This window comes from Ooceraea biroi, chromosome 1, assembly GCF_003672135.1.
Source record: "Ooceraea biroi isolate clonal line C1 chromosome 1, Obir_v5.4, whole genome shotgun sequence".
Taxonomy (NCBI): domain Eukaryota; kingdom Metazoa; phylum Arthropoda; class Insecta; order Hymenoptera; family Formicidae; genus Ooceraea; species Ooceraea biroi.
The window spans coordinates 19,421,207-19,438,354 of NC_039506.1; the positions used below are offsets into that span (position 1 = coordinate 19,421,207).

General features: G+C 41.4%; 1 protein-coding gene across 1 annotated transcript in view; it reads right to left on the reverse strand.

The window, feature by feature from the left end:
- Positions 1-3,288: 3,288 nt before the first annotated feature.
- The window catches only part of LOC113561396 (terminal nucleotidyltransferase 5C), a 61,404-nt gene continuing 47,544 nt past the window's right edge, over positions 3,289-17,148 (reverse strand). Inside the window, 1 exon segment of the mRNA XM_011336751.3 lies at positions 3,289-5,979. Coding sequence (XP_011335053.2) covers positions 4,213-5,979 — 1,767 coding nt within the window. The 3' untranslated portion in view covers positions 3,289-4,212.

Genomic DNA, 17,148 nt, shown 5'->3' on the forward strand with positions numbered 1-17,148 from the left:
ACGAAATATCAAAGATAAAATGTTCGCTGCTTCGGATTTTGCAATTCCGATAACTATCAACCTCACGCTTACTACCACCTTATTTTTGGATATTCTATGGATTAGTGATTAGTATTTGTGATCCGTTTAGTCTCAAAATTACTACATTTTTACTCAATCTCTTTATCTAACGATATGAATTTCGAATTGTTTTGGGATATCACAATAGTAGGTAATGCCATAAAAAAATCATTTACAAAGTAAGTTGTTAAGTCGAAAGTTTTAAACAAATCACTGTAAATCGATATTTCGTATACATAAAACAAACTTAGTCGGAAAGAAAGAAAGAAACAGCCTAGAGAGAAATGCCTGTGCTCGTTGTTGCGAGCTATTTGCGAGTTTAATTCGCGTCGCCAGTCAAGAACGATGGAAAGCAACGAAGAAAAGGGCAGAATATGCTCTCGATGAGCACGTTTTCTTTCGTAGCCAACGGAGGGTCTAACTCTTTTAATCTAATTAACCGATTCATCTTGAACTCGTAATTAATTTGCCGATTAATAAATGCAGCGCGTGGATCCGATACGATGCAAAAACAAAGATAGTACAACTATACAGTTAACATCTATTTAAAGCCATTATTAAAATTTATTCGCACCAAATATTTCTAAGGTAAAGTTAGTCATTATAAATAAATGCTTTCCAGCATGAAAACGAACATTGATAGCAATTGTTTTCTATTCAAGAAACTTGAGATACGGTAAAAAAATGAGACTCCGACAGTGTTCCGACATGTACGAACGATCACCTGTGGTGATCAAAGGAAAAGTGATATTTATACATCCAATCATCTCGCGCGTAATTTCAACCACGTCATAAAAATCTGACTATATATAACGATTAATATTTATATTTATTATATACATATACATATTCATCTCTCTCTTTATCAACTTTGTTTCTGTTATTTCATATTACACAGCATCCTACACGTAGGATTTCGTCAAAATTTAGAATCAAACCAAAGTAAATTTGCATATCCAGCGGCACATTAAATTTGACAGCAATTTGCAAATATCCATGCTTTTCCCGTAAGTTGGCGTTTGCGGAAACTCCCGAAGTGTCGCGGCGCGGAACAGATTCTGGCGTGACCAAGCGTCGACAGCCGCGATATGAGATACGAGGCGTTCAGGAAGAAGGAGAAGGGACGTAATGGAGGGACCAGTTGTGGTAGTAGAGCGATAGGCGATAGGACAGCAATAGAAGCACTCCGACTGCGCCGGCGGCTGGATCTCCTTAACATTAACACGCGATATACCTGAAAAACCAGTTTGTGGGCTTTTTTATTAGGCCTTTACTTTCGCTCGCGAACTGAAAGTAAGAGTGAGCGAGCGAGGCAAACGAGGCCCTGTTAGCAAGCGAGCTAACTAACGGGGTCACCAGTCGATACGGATACGCACGTAAAGGGAGATGCATACACACACATACACACACAGTACACGCGCGCGCGCACATGTATGCGCGCGGAGGGTGGAGAGGGGATACAGAAAAAGATGAAAAGATGAGAGAAGATGGAAAAGCGCACGTAACAATATACACATGTATGTATGTATGTATGCATGCATGTATGTATGTATGTATGTATGTATGTATGTATGTATGTATGTATGTATGTATGTATGTATGTATGTATGTATGTATGTATGTATGTATGTATGTATGTATGTATGTATGTATGTATGTATGTATGTATGTATGTATGTATGTATGTATGTATGTATGTATGTATGATGTATGTATGTATGTGTGTATGTATATATGTATGTACATATGTATAAATGCGCATATATGTATATTCACTTACTCGCATACGAATGGGGAACCCATGTGCGGCTAGCCACATTTGCTGATGCCTCCGCGTATGTATAACGCGTGTATACACACGCGGATGCACGCGCGCGCACGGCGCGGCGCGTCGCGTCGTCGAGAGACGATCTCTCGTTTACAATATTAAATATTCTACGATATCTAATATAAAGAAAGCTATGTAAGCCTTCATCGCTAGATAAAGAAAGGAAAAGAGAAAAAAAGAGCAGAAAAGAAGAGAGAAGAGAGAGAAAGGAAAAAGAGAAGCCAGACGTGCTAAAATCGAGCGAATTACAAGCGAATCGAGCCAGTTCGTAGCATTACGTATCAACGCGATCGTATCGTCTTCCTTCTGTAACGCGAAACGATTTTTTCGAAAATCATTCTTGAACGAATACGGGCGAAGAAGAGTCTTAAGTGGTGTCACCCATCTCTTTTTCTTTCAATCTCTTTGTTCCGTTTTGCATCTTTTTTCCATCGACATCATCATCCGTCTTCTTTGTATCCATTTGAGCGTGCGTGTGCGCGCCGCGAATTTCAGGCTGCAAAAGCGTGCCACGAAGAACGTGGAATCTCGAGTTATTCCTTTGTGTGCAGAATGCTGTTACAATGATCGTAGTTTCTCCCGACAACAGATAACGCATGAGTAAGAAAATGTTTTCAAAAAATGTGATAAAGACGGGGCGGATTTTAGAGAATCAAACGAATAGAATCAAAGTAAATCACTTAGTACGCATAGGGATGTGAAATATTCACGCGAGCTATGCGATTATCAAAACGATAGGCACGATAATAGCATATCTTAAAACGTATCAAAACATATGTCAATAATAATCGATTCTCGGATTACTTTCAAAGTATTTATAAATACTTTTTACATATCCTCTAGATTTTCTGCCGTAATGTAATGCACTTCGTTTCATGATACCAATGATTCCGTTTTCTACGTCATGAATTGCATAATTACATTAAAACCATTGGAAAGAAATTCAATCGTAAATTCTTATCAATAAACAATCGTATAATCACATCTTTTTTGAAACCTTCTTTATACTCATATAACATTTATCGTTAAAGAAAAGCACGATTTGTCAGACGCGTTTAATATATGCAGATATGTAAACATATGCGTCTATCCGTGTGTCTGTGCATGTATGCCCGCTCGTATTCTCGCAGAAATGGAAAAAAGAAACAGCTCGGAAACATTTCCCTCTCGATCCGCGTATTACTGCTCGTTCTCTCTCCGACGCGCCGACCGTGCCGCCGCTACGTTATCTTTTCGAATGAAATCTTATCACGTTATACACAGTATCTAAATGAAATGTGTTCACAGCCACACATTAATTATTTTTACATAGAGTTTATACATATATATATATATATATATATATATATCTGTATATTTAAATATATTTATATTTATATTTATGTATATATATATATAAATTTTTTTTTCGTAGCCAAAATGCCACGCGCCCGTAACGTGCTTTCCTTCTTCGCTGAATTTTCCTTTTCGCTGGATCCTCTCTCCCTGTTATTCGGCGCGCGATCAGTTCTATGAGATGTACGAAACGGAAAAGCAACAAACGAGTGAAACAGAGGAACGTGTCTCGCTCGTGATTCAATCGTGATCGCGAGTCGTCCATTCTTATCGACTGTCTCCTCCTTTTCTCTCTGTTTGTATTAGATTCCGTCGTGACATCTCGCATTCTCCTGCGTTTTCGTTTTCTCTTCAACACGGTATCGTTCAGGACCCGCTGTGTATATAATGTCGATCGTACCATCGCAATTCCGTACCATATCATTCTAACGAATCACTTCTTTTTCAAGATTCGCGCTTAATCAATATGAAAATCGCGCTCGCTCCATTAATTTAAGACTATTTCGCCTTCTTGCTACATTTATCGTTTCTTGAACGCATCGGCGAAATCCCCTTCTTCGTCTTCTCCGAACATCTCTCGGTCTTTCTTCGTTCTTTTTTGTATTTAGGCACAACACAAACATTTCTGTTTCTGGAGAATCTTATAGTCTTTTGGTCGTTTCACCGCAACCGTAACCGATAATCAACATTGTATCCTGACTTCACTGCAGCGACCGCCACCGAGCGTTTACGAGCGTCCAGGAAGAGCAGTACTCGCGACGGAGATTCGTGATGAGAAAAGAGACTCCGCGCGTCCCCGTTCACATCCTGTGTACGCTTCTTTTCTGCAGTCGATGATATCGTGGATTCGCCAATCTCAAACACAACCCACGACTTTGTTGTTCCCGCATTTATCGATGATTATACGCGCAGCATCGAAAACGATTTATTTTTCAGTCCACTCCATATTGAACCACCTTGCGTCGTTCCGTCAACGAGTCTGACAAACGTCAACTGAGAAGCTTGAGTCCTTTGGACACAGATCGACAGACACGATCGATGCCACTTCTTTCTGCATCCTCAAGCTCTTTGAAAGAACCACAAATGCAACAGGGGTCTCCAAACTTCTCGAGAGGACAATAGAGGCCAGAGGTGCAAAGATAATAGACTCCGCATTTATCGTACCATTGATACCAATGACCGTAGTGATAGGCATGGTTGGGCTCGTTAGCAACTTCCATTTTGGTGGTAGTGGTGGTGACATCGGAGGTGACGATGGCGGTGGTGCTGGTAGTCGTGGTGATGGTAGTGGTGGTGGTGGTGGTGATAGTGGTTGTGGTAGTGGCGGCGACGGCGGCGGTGGCAGCGTCCACGGATACGGCGTTATCGTCTATGTCGTCCCATCACGACGAGCAGGCCATCCAGTTGCAGGTGCACGTGTAGCATGCTGCCGTAGGTATCACAGGCGCATAGTAATACCCGTTGGCGTAGACATAAGTGGCAGGCGGTCCCTGCGGCGCCTGCTGATGACTCGTCAGTCGCTGCTGTTGTTCTTGGCAGAGCACCTGGTAAGCGAGACTCTGAATCAGAGCAAGCGTCTGCCGTCGTTCGTGACCCATCAGGCACACGGTGGACTCCTCGACAACGCTGTGCAGCAGCATCAGGTACTGATATTTCAAGGCCTCCTCCTCGGGTCCGACGAAGTGATTCCACAGGTAGTTTTCGAGCTTGGACCGTTGCTGCCCTATGTCCGGGAAATCGATGAAAAATCTCGAACACATGTATCGTTCGAGAGTCTTGATGTAGTCGGGCTGAGACGGCTTGTACATCTTGACGAGTAGGTTGCAATACTTGAGCAAGCCACCACCACGTATCTCTTCGGGATGCCTCGTCGAGATGAGCTTTTTGTGCAAATGATAGAGCGCTTCTTGAAAATCACCGTAGACGGACTCGCCCACGACGGTAGGGTAAAAGTTCTCGGCGATCGGCAACTTGCTGCACTCGTAAAACAGCAACAAGGAATCGAGAACGATCTGGAAGGAATCGACGGAGAATTCAAACTGTCGTCTCATCGAGTCGACGAATTTCAGCTCGACGTTCCGGTGACCCCGGGAGTTGCCAAGAGAGATCAGAGACCACCGGTCACCATCGTTGTTCACCTTCACCATCTTGCTGACATAGGCCTCTTTCAGGCTACACGTGGTGATGCGTTTGCGGCTCACGCCCTCCGGCAGCAAGTCAAACAAGGAACCGAGCACCGCGGCCTTGACCTTGTCGTAGTTACGGCCGCTGGACAACTCGACCGCGAAGATAAGGTCCAAGTCGTTGTAAGGTTGAGATTCGGTGGCCAGCACGTGAGAAGCAGCGCCGCCGTTCAGTCGGATGTCACGTACCCTCATACCGGCACCTCCGTTACTCGGATCGGTCTCCAGCTTGCTGCGCACCACTGTCACGAGGTCCCTCAGTCGAACTTCCAAGGTAGGAAAGTTTCCTCGGCCGTGGATGCTGACGACCTCGTTCATTACGTCGTTCAGGCGGCGCACTTGCTCGAAGCTCAACACTGCCAACCTCTGCTGAGGATCCGGACAATCAGTAGTGGTATTGCTGTTGTTGTTATTGTTGTTGTTGTTATTGTGGGTATTGTTGTTATTAATGTTGCTTTCATTGCTAAGATCTCCATTGCCGATGCCGTTGGTCTTACTGCCGTTCACTTGGCAGAGCGACTCCATCATAGCGACCCGACGTTGGCGTTCCTCGCCGATCTCCAGGGAGCCACACTGCAACAATCACAAGAGACGAGACTTTTACGCGATTCTCCGTTGTACGCGCGACAGGTTAATCATTTATTTCAATAAACAGAATTATGTATGCCACAAACGTATTTCATGAACCCGACGACATGAATCTGACAATCAATGCAACTACTGCAAACGTAGTTATTCTTTTCAATTATATTATATTATATTATATTATATTATGCATATATAGTGTAATATAACTTATGTGTTTATGCTTTTAATATTTTTCTATAAAACTCACAAAATTGTTCTCAACCATAGTGACCTCTCGACGAGATATTTGATTATTTCTCAAACTATCATCATCATCGTATCATAAATTTTAATGGTAACGTGTGACAAATTTCAAGCATATGTTAATACGTAGAACGTCGGATTTGTTTCATTGATATTTTGAATGAGATTGAAATAATAAAAGTGTTTGTATGTTAATTCATGTGATACAACGTCACACTTTGACCCCCGAAGAGCGTCGCGCGATTAAAGATCAATAAAGGTAAAAAGCATTTTAATATCTCGCGTGCATCGCGCGAATTTCCGACGAATGCATCACCATCTAGTGCGCCCTTCATCGCGTATCTATGTCATGGTGCTCAAAGTGTATGAGTGCACAGAAATGCCACGAGGTTACGTCCGGGTGCGCGACGTACGCGCGCATATTCGTTCGAGGCCCTCGGCTATTGACTTTCATACGTAGATATATCTGTGCCGGTCAGAAAAGTGCAACAAGTCGAAGCATCGACAGATTTTCAACATCCTCCTTCTTTAATTATTTTAGTACACTATCGGTTGTTTGAAATTCATTCGCAATATAATACTATATACTATTCGTAAAAACAGTAAAGTTGCGCAATACGATGAAAAACACAGGAAAGCTTCGATTCGTGTAACAAACAACAATACTTGCGAAAGTACAGAAGAACTTTGCGCACGCTACAAACTGTGCATCCCAATGAAAAGATTACTCACGTAAAACACCATATTCCCAAACACTTATTTGTTCACGTAACAAACGGACAAACGGGAAAATTTGCAATCGGGAAGTATGATGCGGTATGACTCCTTTGAAACGCACGAATTGCGTGCATGGACACGTGTGATACGATAACGACGAGAAAGCACTATATGCAGTGATTCAAAACGTACACTGGACACGCGATCACTGTCTTCTTTAGGCACGCATCCTCTTGACGTTGATACACGACACAGAAACTTGGAGAGAGTTTCTCTCATAAGAGACAATTATGATACATCCTTGACGGAAGTTGCTTTACCTCCTTTCTGTGGGAATTGTATCGATCTTCTGAATAGAGTTTAACGAATTTCATTCGAATGGAACGCTGAACGCTCAAGACAGCTCCTCGGGAAGCTGAAACGTAAGATGCGACAACAATGAACTAGGACGCCGATACCTAGATCCAGAAGCACGATTCACCGTTCACTCCCGATGCGAATCGATGTGTCTTCCACACGTTCAGACAAAACGTAACGAGCTATTTAACGTACGATAATGTGAAAAACGGAAGTCGTGTACCTAGCGTTAATACGTTGAACTTGGTAGATGCTACTGAAGACTACTAAAGACCACGTCTAAGTGACTGCGCGTCGTTTCGAAAGATCCGCAGCTGATGAGGGACACCAGTGAACTGAGCTCGCGCAAGTGAAAGGCAACGGACTAATGGTGGTGGTGGTGGTGGCGGCAGCAACAACAGCAACGCCAGCGATAGTCGGTGGGACGCGGGAGGACAAATTCTCTACTACCAGTACAAAGTCCTCCACTATCGCTACCACTACTACCACTGGTAAGGGGCATAGTCCTGGAGCATCGTTTGTGCGCGAGCGCATCCCAGATCACTTCGCCTCCTCCCCCTTATTTCTCTCTGCTCCGTCTATCACGCACGCGCATGGAGCAGTGAATGTTCTGATGCTTTCTATGACGTCACACGGAAGAACGCGGGGGTGATTCTGAATGAAGATTGTAGTGTGCGAAGGTTGATTCGATTCGCTTCATTCTTTATCTCTCTTCTAGATACAGCGTGTCTCAGCGATATCGGGCGTTCTCCCTTGGTCGGACATCGCCGAAATGAGGCACCAGCCAAGTTTCACGGTTGCTCGTACGTCTTCGACACCCGGTATAGCGTCGAAGGGGTGCGAGTGCGCGGGAGAGTCGGGGGAAGAGAGACGCGTCACAGATAGATAGATGGAGGGTATATATGTTTCTGGTCACCCACGCTCTTTACGTCGGGGAGAAAACCTGGACCAACGGGGCAACTCGCCAAGTGCTATCGATTTTGCCGACGCCCGTAGTCGTCACCCACGTCAAGACTGGTTAGAATCGCATTTACGTACGCGCTCGTCGCACTATTTCGTCGCGCAACGAGAGAATATCCTCGATCGGTTTTATCGTCGCGTTCGCGACGAGGGAGGGTATTTCGCGGTGTAATTTATCGCCGGGTTCCAGGTGCCTATGCCGGCATTCCCTCGACATTTTACGTCGTTTTATCCCGCGTCGTTTTATCACTGCGTAGACTCGGTGACATTACGGCATATCGGGACCAAACTTTTTCGATATCGCGAACCCGCTGATGGAATTACCTTCCATCAACGCGCCGGTATGGAATCTGCGCGTTATTTGTTCTTCAAGTGCGAAACGCAAAGCATTCATTATTTGTGACGTGTCAAAACGATCTTTTTTTTTTTTCCTTTTTTGACACGATGGAAACACGCGTTGTAGTTTAAGCTTTTGTTACCTTTACGTAAAATATCAAGCTGCGTTTCGATAATATCGACAAGAATACGAGTCTAAATAGAACTCACTGGAAATTACTCGCTGTAACATCTGCATTCCTCGACGCTAAGTGATGCAGCACGAATAAATCCTAACTAAAGACTTGAGAAACGCGAGGCGTGCATTATCATGCCGCACGATACGCAACGAGCGACGTGAAAACGCGGAAAGATCGCGCCGTCGCGGTCGTCTCGCACAGCATCCGGAAATACTTGCGCGGTCGACGCTCGTAACGTCGTCAAATGCACATGGTACAGCACAGCGAGATGTACGAGTGCGAGTAGAGAGACTGGAGAATCAATTTCTCATATGATTACCCTTTTATGAATCGCAATAGAATTTATATTATAAATATCTGGGCACTTGTAGAATCTCCGCGACTATAGTGTCAGATTTGAAACATAATGGAAACTGAAACTTGATTTATTTCCTCAAATTGAGCATGAATCATCATTCATCGCGTGATACACACGACACGGATTTTTCATCAATTTTAAGTCGTGTAGATAAGAAAAAGCATAAGAATCCTGACATATAGGTAGTGTTCTTGTTTCGCATACCTTCGTATTCTTTTTATCTTATCTTTCTTATATTTCTTCGAGGAAATGTTTTCTCTCTATAGAGTATGCGCAGTGCCGCGAGTATGTATATTATTCGTCTTACATTGCTGCAATGCTGCGCATACATGAGAGCTCGATACATGTAATGGCATTACATACTTGTTGACAAGAACTCGATGGCAGCTAGAGAGATACGGTTCTTCGAGAGGAACTCGACGTGTACCTCCGCGCTCGGAGACATCGTTTCCGCGTGATTCAGGTTCTGGCAGGCCATATCACAGTTGTGTACCGAGAATTCTGCGAGGTTTTCCCAGTATAACAATTTGGTATTTTACTGCGCTCTCTTCCAACGAGAAATTTGTGGCGCCACTCTCTGAATCTCAATGCGTCCTTGCAAATATCATGGAAATGATATTTCGAACTTCTCGCTAGACACAGATAACTTATCGATTTCAAAGTTCAATTGAGAGAGATGCTCGCGCATTATTCAACGCCTATATACAAAGGCCATTCATTTACGAAGCAATTTCGTCGAACAATAACATGTTATCAAATTGATGATACATGTAGCGAAATGAGGCATTTTCTCTGAGCTATGCTAGCGGGTTAATCAATTACATGCTTCCACACTTTGAGAACTGCCGATTGGAAATATCTGACGGTAACAAATAATCGCGGTTTCTCGATCGCAAATTTCCTCGGTCGACCAATTTCGACCCTGACCTTTGACTTCGTCGCCTCCGCAATTTTCACGCGGGAAGGCATTCGGCCAGCTGAAGAAATAAATACCCCAAAGCGGATCAACGATCGTAAAGCCACGGCAAGGAGCCAACGGCTCGCCGGACGAGTTCATCGCCGAGGAGCTTATAGCACATGCTGTCGGATCGTCACCGAGTCTATAGGTGCGCAACGCGGCGAGGAATTGATAAATAATACAACATAACGATCGCGCATTTGACATGCTAAAGAATTTAAGAGGCGTATTTGTCGCGGACGCGTACGCGCCTCGCTGTCAATCCGCTTTACGCGAAACGTCATTCGTTGGCCTACATCGTCCGGGAATATAACGCCGTGCGTTGGAAAAATTGTCGACGAGTCACTCGCTACATACCCGAGCACACGAAGATAACTCGTCTTATGTGCTGGCGGTAGCTCCGTGTATCCACGGGGGGTGAGAGACAATTTAACGTCGAGTGTATTGCGACGGAAACCAAGTTGAATTACATCAGCGCGCAGTTTCAGGAAGCCGGTTATTTGATCTCCGCTATAGAAGAGGAAAACAAAAGAATCTTTTATCGGCCGAAATAAAAACATATTCCAAACAACAAAGTTTCAGATCGTTCATGAGATACATGATACATAAATATATATTATGTGAAAAAATTCATTTTGCACTTGTAAGAAGAAAATGTCATACGATATGTGTAAGATCGCGAAGCTCAAAGACGCATTGTCGCGGTTATAGAATCCATGAAACATTACAGCGTACATGATCTATATCATTAACGACGACATAGTTTACGGAACTTTCTCGTTTATAATCCTAAGGCAGTCGCAGCGTCATAATTCTGTGAGATGAAAAGTGAATGTACTTTGGAATGAAATACGAATGTATTTTTCAAAGAAATTTGTTTGTAAAACAGGAATTCGCTAATCGATTTCACGGGAAATAATATTCCAATTTCTTTTTTCTTTTTACATCATAAAAGATAAAAGAGTTATCATCGTACTTAATAATTGTAGGTGGGCGACACTGCATCGCGCTGGTCACGGGCATGCGATTCACATCCACTATCCAGTTATACGTATTGCACATCTGATTAATATATTAATGTTTCATAGGCGGCAAAGAAGAACGAAACATCGACTTGAATTGCTCGATTCCACTTACGGCAGATTAATAACAGCGGGCAAGAATAATGAAAATCGAAATGAATATTCGGCCTTCGTTCGGACGCGACATGCGCCGCGGTTGTAGGAGCGTCGTCGTAACTGGAAAACGGGGTCACCGTGTATACGCGAGTCGAGATCGACGTCGCCGAGGAGTCGAGGATGTCCCAGTTTCGTGCCGCGGGGGTCATTGCACCCGACTACTGCCAGCCGGTGCATCGCGCGGGTGCATTACTGGTTATGTATTGTATATACGCCGAGTGAGGAGTTTCGATTTCGCGATCGCACGCGCATCCGGGAATCGCGCTCGTCATTGTTTCATCACTCGACACGTGGGAAGGTCGAGACGCGTTGAAAACTAAAAAAGTAAAAGGTAAAGAAGGACGAGTCAGATGAGATACAGGAGAAAATTTTATTGCAGTTGCCGTAGAAGACCAAGAGATACATTGCAAAAGTATTTTATATGCGCGAAATATTGGTGGAAATTACTTTGATAGAGTATCGTTTAATTAAAATCTATCTCGATAAATCATCTCAATTTTTAAATAGTATAAGAAACGTTAAGGCCATCAGATCGAGCGATAGAGGCAATGCGGTAGAAAGTTTGCGTTAACGCATAACTGGACACTGGTATTATATTAACAGAGTTGAATTGTATATATGTACGTGCAAAGGAGCCGAATCACGAATCGCGTATACTACTTTGTGAGCTTTTCTTGCACGAGAATCCTTTCCCCGATGTGTGACGCAAGGAAGCACAATAGATTCGAGAGTGAAATGACAATACCTGACGTGGCTTGAGAAAAAAAAGTTGGCCGAGATGGAACCAGCACCACCCGTACGTGTTTTATTAGCACGATATGTGCGTATGCGGCCCGCATGTGGATGATCCGTGTGTGACGCGCGTATGGTAAGGCGAGTAGTTGTTACGTGCACAGGCAGCGCAAACCAACCGTGACGTCATTGGTCATTGATCTTCAGTACATTGACGTGCTGATACGTCGCACTTTCTTGCTCACGCGTGTCGCATCGTATTTTTCTTAATTCTTATGAGCAGCTTCATCTGCAGCGAGCAATTTTTCTATCAACTACGTTTTCGCTGAACAATTTCGTGGAATTTCGCATTAAACATGTATCCCCCACCTCGCTAGAACATCTTAAAAATGTCGAAATTTTCAAAGGAGAAATCTATAGATTTGCTGACATTGCACAATTTCATTTGGTGTACGCTTTATTAGAAGCGTTATACGTAACACGCGAACGTCCGCTTATCGAATGTGTGTTGGTTTTGAAGAACTAAATTTGATAATTTTACATATATTAGATTTATAATTGTGCGACAGTTACATCACTACAAAGCATACATTGCAACATAAATGGCAAAGTCCTTGAACTTCACTTTATCAGGCCTTGGTGATATAACGTGATCCACACGTACGATAACATAACGACGTCGCATGACAGCTGTAATATTAAATGCGAGGATTATCATAAATTAGCTTAAAACAGCTGTTAACCAGCACTTTTACCAAACGCGTGCCAAAGCATTTCACCGCGAGAAGGAACTTTGTATTAAAATTTTGCAGCAACAAATTTTGTTCAATATTTCGCGATAACGCGCACCTGTCTTCACCAATTTTTCGATAAAGTCAGAGAGATAGTCGGATCAATTTAAGAGCTAGGTTACGCTTCATTATTCAACTTGTTCAACCAAATGTTTCCGCACTTTTCAACGAAATGTAAAATCTCTATTATGAGTAAGATCTAAAAGAATTTGTAGAAAACTCGTTTGTACGAAAATATAATATCTGAGAGAGAGAAAGAAGTAAATATAAAAAAAGAAGAAAAGAAAAAAAGAGGTTGTCACAGACGGACACGCATACGTACGAAAAGAAACCGGTTGATCCAACGGCCGTTAAATTGGTAATTAATCGGCGTTGAATTGTTGACGTCACTATATCGAGGCCGTCCCTGTTATTTTTGCAAAAGTACGACTCACTCTGAAGGAGATGAAGGAGGGTGGTGGAAAAACGACATCGTGGCATACGAATTGATGGGAATAAGCTAACCAGTAGAAAAAAAAGAGAAGAAGAAAAGAAGAAACATACAAAAGTGAGAACAAGAAAAAGGGGAGTTGGATAAAAACGGGGGAAACCCTGAAGTCGCTGTATAGGAAACGCGTTGACCTTGCCTAGATGAGCCCTTGCCGACTTCGTGTGACTAAAAAGTTCGCGACGGCCTACACGAGTCTTGTATCGAGTTTTCTTTTGGTCGCTTTCGGTCAATTGATTCACGTTCATCAATTATTAGCAATGATAGCGAGTAACTTTAAACGATTCGCCGAAAATTACACGTAACCATCACATCAATTTATTTAAACTAAACGAAAAACGCTTAATCCAATTGACATTAGCTTTAATTAATAAAACAAGAATTCGGTTTCTCTGACATTCCATTAAAAAATTAATAAAAATGATAATAATGAAGATGTATTTATCATAGCAATGTTCAAACAACTACTTTTTCTCTCGATACAGATATGCAAAGTGAATTATATATATATATAGAGTGAACGTGGAATACATCTACTATAGAATGTGCTACAATATGTAACATATGGAATAATAATTTATTTCGTGATTGCATAACGACTGGAAATGATTGGATCGTATGAAGCGTAAAAGCATCGAGGCATCTCGGGAGCCCGTTAGCCTCGCGCGACGAGAAAGTGTCGCGGATAAATACTTTTGCACGTGTCATCGACGAATAAACAACGTTATTCGTGAATAAATTTGTACTTTATTCACCGTTGCGTATCGCAATCTTGATAACACGCTATTCCATTAATTCTTTCACTTTGCAATATTAAATTACTTTATTTTCATGACAATAAGGCACATTTAATATTAATGTAACTCTTTATCACTTGACCACCGACCGCGCGAATAAAATCACAAACACGATAATATCACGAAACAAACGCGGTAAATGCGCGCTCTCTTAAACATTACCGCGGCATTATGGTGAATGTTAAATGTTAAACGTTAACAGCGACGTTCGCGTGCATAGTGCTCTAAGACTTCGGCTTTAAGAACCGAGTTCAACATTACGTAATTCTAATGAGCTTTGCCAAGACCGCTTTCGATCTCCTATCTCTTTCTTTCTCTCTTAGATTTTCCACTACTCTCATATATGCGCGTAGACTCTGTCACGTGAGTAGTTATGCACGTGAAGCTATGCGAATGACATACGATGTGCATCTACTACTAGAGATTCAGATTTGATGCGATTTACGTAAATGAATGTTGCAGTTGGATGCAAAGAAACAAATAAATACAGATATCACTTTTGTATCCGTGGCATCAAATTTCGACATATCTGTTTAAAATATACGAGACTATCGTTTTTTTGATACCTTTTACATCAGTTACCACCTCAAAATCAACCTAACATCTCATAAAATGCGATTCAAAATATAAATAGACTTATTATTAGGAAAAACATCTGAATATATAAAATAATTATTCTCGCTCCCTGAATATATATACAGGGTGTCCCGGGTTTTAACCGACAAACTGCGGGAGCATATTCTACTAGTGAAAATAAGAAAAAATTCTTATATCGAGTTTGCTTAGAAATGCTTTATTACAAAGTTATAAACCAATATTGAAAAGAAATATGAGATAAGTAACAACGGATTTTTTTCACAAAAATAAAAATTATCTACGCAATGATTTAGTGACGCATTTCAAAATGTTGTCCTTGCACATCGATACAAGCTAGACATCGACGTAGTACAGAATTTGTTACAGTACGACATTCCTGAAAATTTGGTTGCATCTCAGTAACTGAATTAGTAATTCGTTGCTTTAAATCTATCTGGTACTCTCCTGTTAGGAAATCTACGTTGATACTCTCGTACGGCAGCTCGTGCATTTCCGTCACAGAATCCGTACACGAAATGAACATCGGTGTATTCCTCATTTGAAAACACTTTTGGCATTCTGATAGTAATTGCTAGTTGACACGACGATTGAAATCTAACAGCTACTGTTGTGAAAGTAACAATCATACTGAATCGTTTCAACATAGTGAACATGAATACATGTGAATACACGTAACATAAACATCTTCGACCTTCCAAATTCTACACTATGTTCCGTTGTTACTTATCTGATATTTCTTTTCAATATTGGTTTATAACTTTGTAATAAAGCATTTCTAAGCAAACTCGATATAAGAATTTTTTCTTATTTCCACTAGTAGAATATGCTCCCGCAGTTTGTCGGTTAAAACCCGGGACACCCTGTATATAAAATAAAATGGAAATCATTTTTCAAACGACGGACGCAATGTTCATGTTTCTTTATGATTTTTCGCAATCATATTCTCATAACTTTGGTAAATTATTGACATTAGAATTACATACGTATCAAAAAAGCATTACTGTTACGTTTGACACAAGACATATTTTGGAAGAATATCAGAAGGAATAATTTTCGAGTGCTTATAGCGTGTTGTTTCATGTTAACAAATAACATTACGATACCGTTATCAATCTTGAGGCTGTTTGCTCCTTATCGAAAACATATAACCCCGACGTATCAGGTCAAATACTGTAACATTGTAATTAATGAAACATTTAATTTAAACATTCATTAACTTGAAAAGACTGGCGATACTGTTGTTATTCACAAGCACGATTTCTAAGTGGAAGCTTTTGGTCATCGTACAAATAACACAACCGTGTTCCGCTGTTTGTATGATATTGGCATGATTAGAGTGACAAGTTATAATCGTTTCAAAATAAAATCAATCAGTTACTTCATTACTTCAAAAATGTTACTTGAAAAATAGTGGCGATGAATGTTAATCCGCTGGCAACGATATCAACGAACAGCATGATAATCGTAAATTCTAATTATCTCCCTGTCAGTTAATTGCATGTTTTTTAAGTACATTCTTTATCGGCGTTCGAGGAAAGTGTTTGCGAGAAGACAACCTTGTACAATCTCATCGGCATCCCTTGCGAGAAGACAGTGGATGCATCTGGCCGAGGTTAATCGGCGACCTTTAGGAGGAAAGGATCTTTCAAACTCTCGCGCGAATAAGGTACGGCCAAGGACAGGAAACAACGAGCGAAAAAGGAGGTATTCATATTCTGAGGATCGGTAGCGTTACTCGTAAGCCACCAACGTATTATTGAACCACGTGAATTTACATTCATGAAGTGCCTGTTAACGACTGACGTCTGGCAAACAAACTGCAAAGTAAGCCGCAATTACTTGTGACCGAGCTCATTATACGCAAATGATTTTCACGATCAAATAAGCGCAACGTGAAACGATATAAGAAAATCCGATACAAGGATAACAGAAATCTTCCACTCATCGGCGAAATAATGTCCGCGTTATGTATCTATAGAAAATAAAAAATAGGAATAGAAAATTAAAAATGCATATCTATTATTTAGCGTATCATTAAAGCTGATCGTTATCGAGATTGGGAAATACGTTCGAGTCAATGGAAATAATGATTAGTCAACGATAAGGCTTTTAACTTGACAATCATTTTCTGCGATACCAACTTGTATCGCGTACGAGATAAGACTTTTTATTTATTACGTTATATATACTTTATATATTAGCTATTGTACGAGTGATGCTTTCGAAATTAATGAAAATCTATAGACTGAATTATAATCAATAAATTGATTAAATTTCAGTCGGTTCTTTTTTATGTTTTTCATAATGCTAGTTATTACATCTTTCTCCGAGTTGATCGTTGACGTTACGTTACGTACCAGAGTTCTTCCGCCTCTCTTTCCCGCTTTATCGCGCGCGCTTTGTTCTTCGTATGACGTTATCATCATGGCAGACGCGGCATTTCGTAATAGACATTGACACTGCG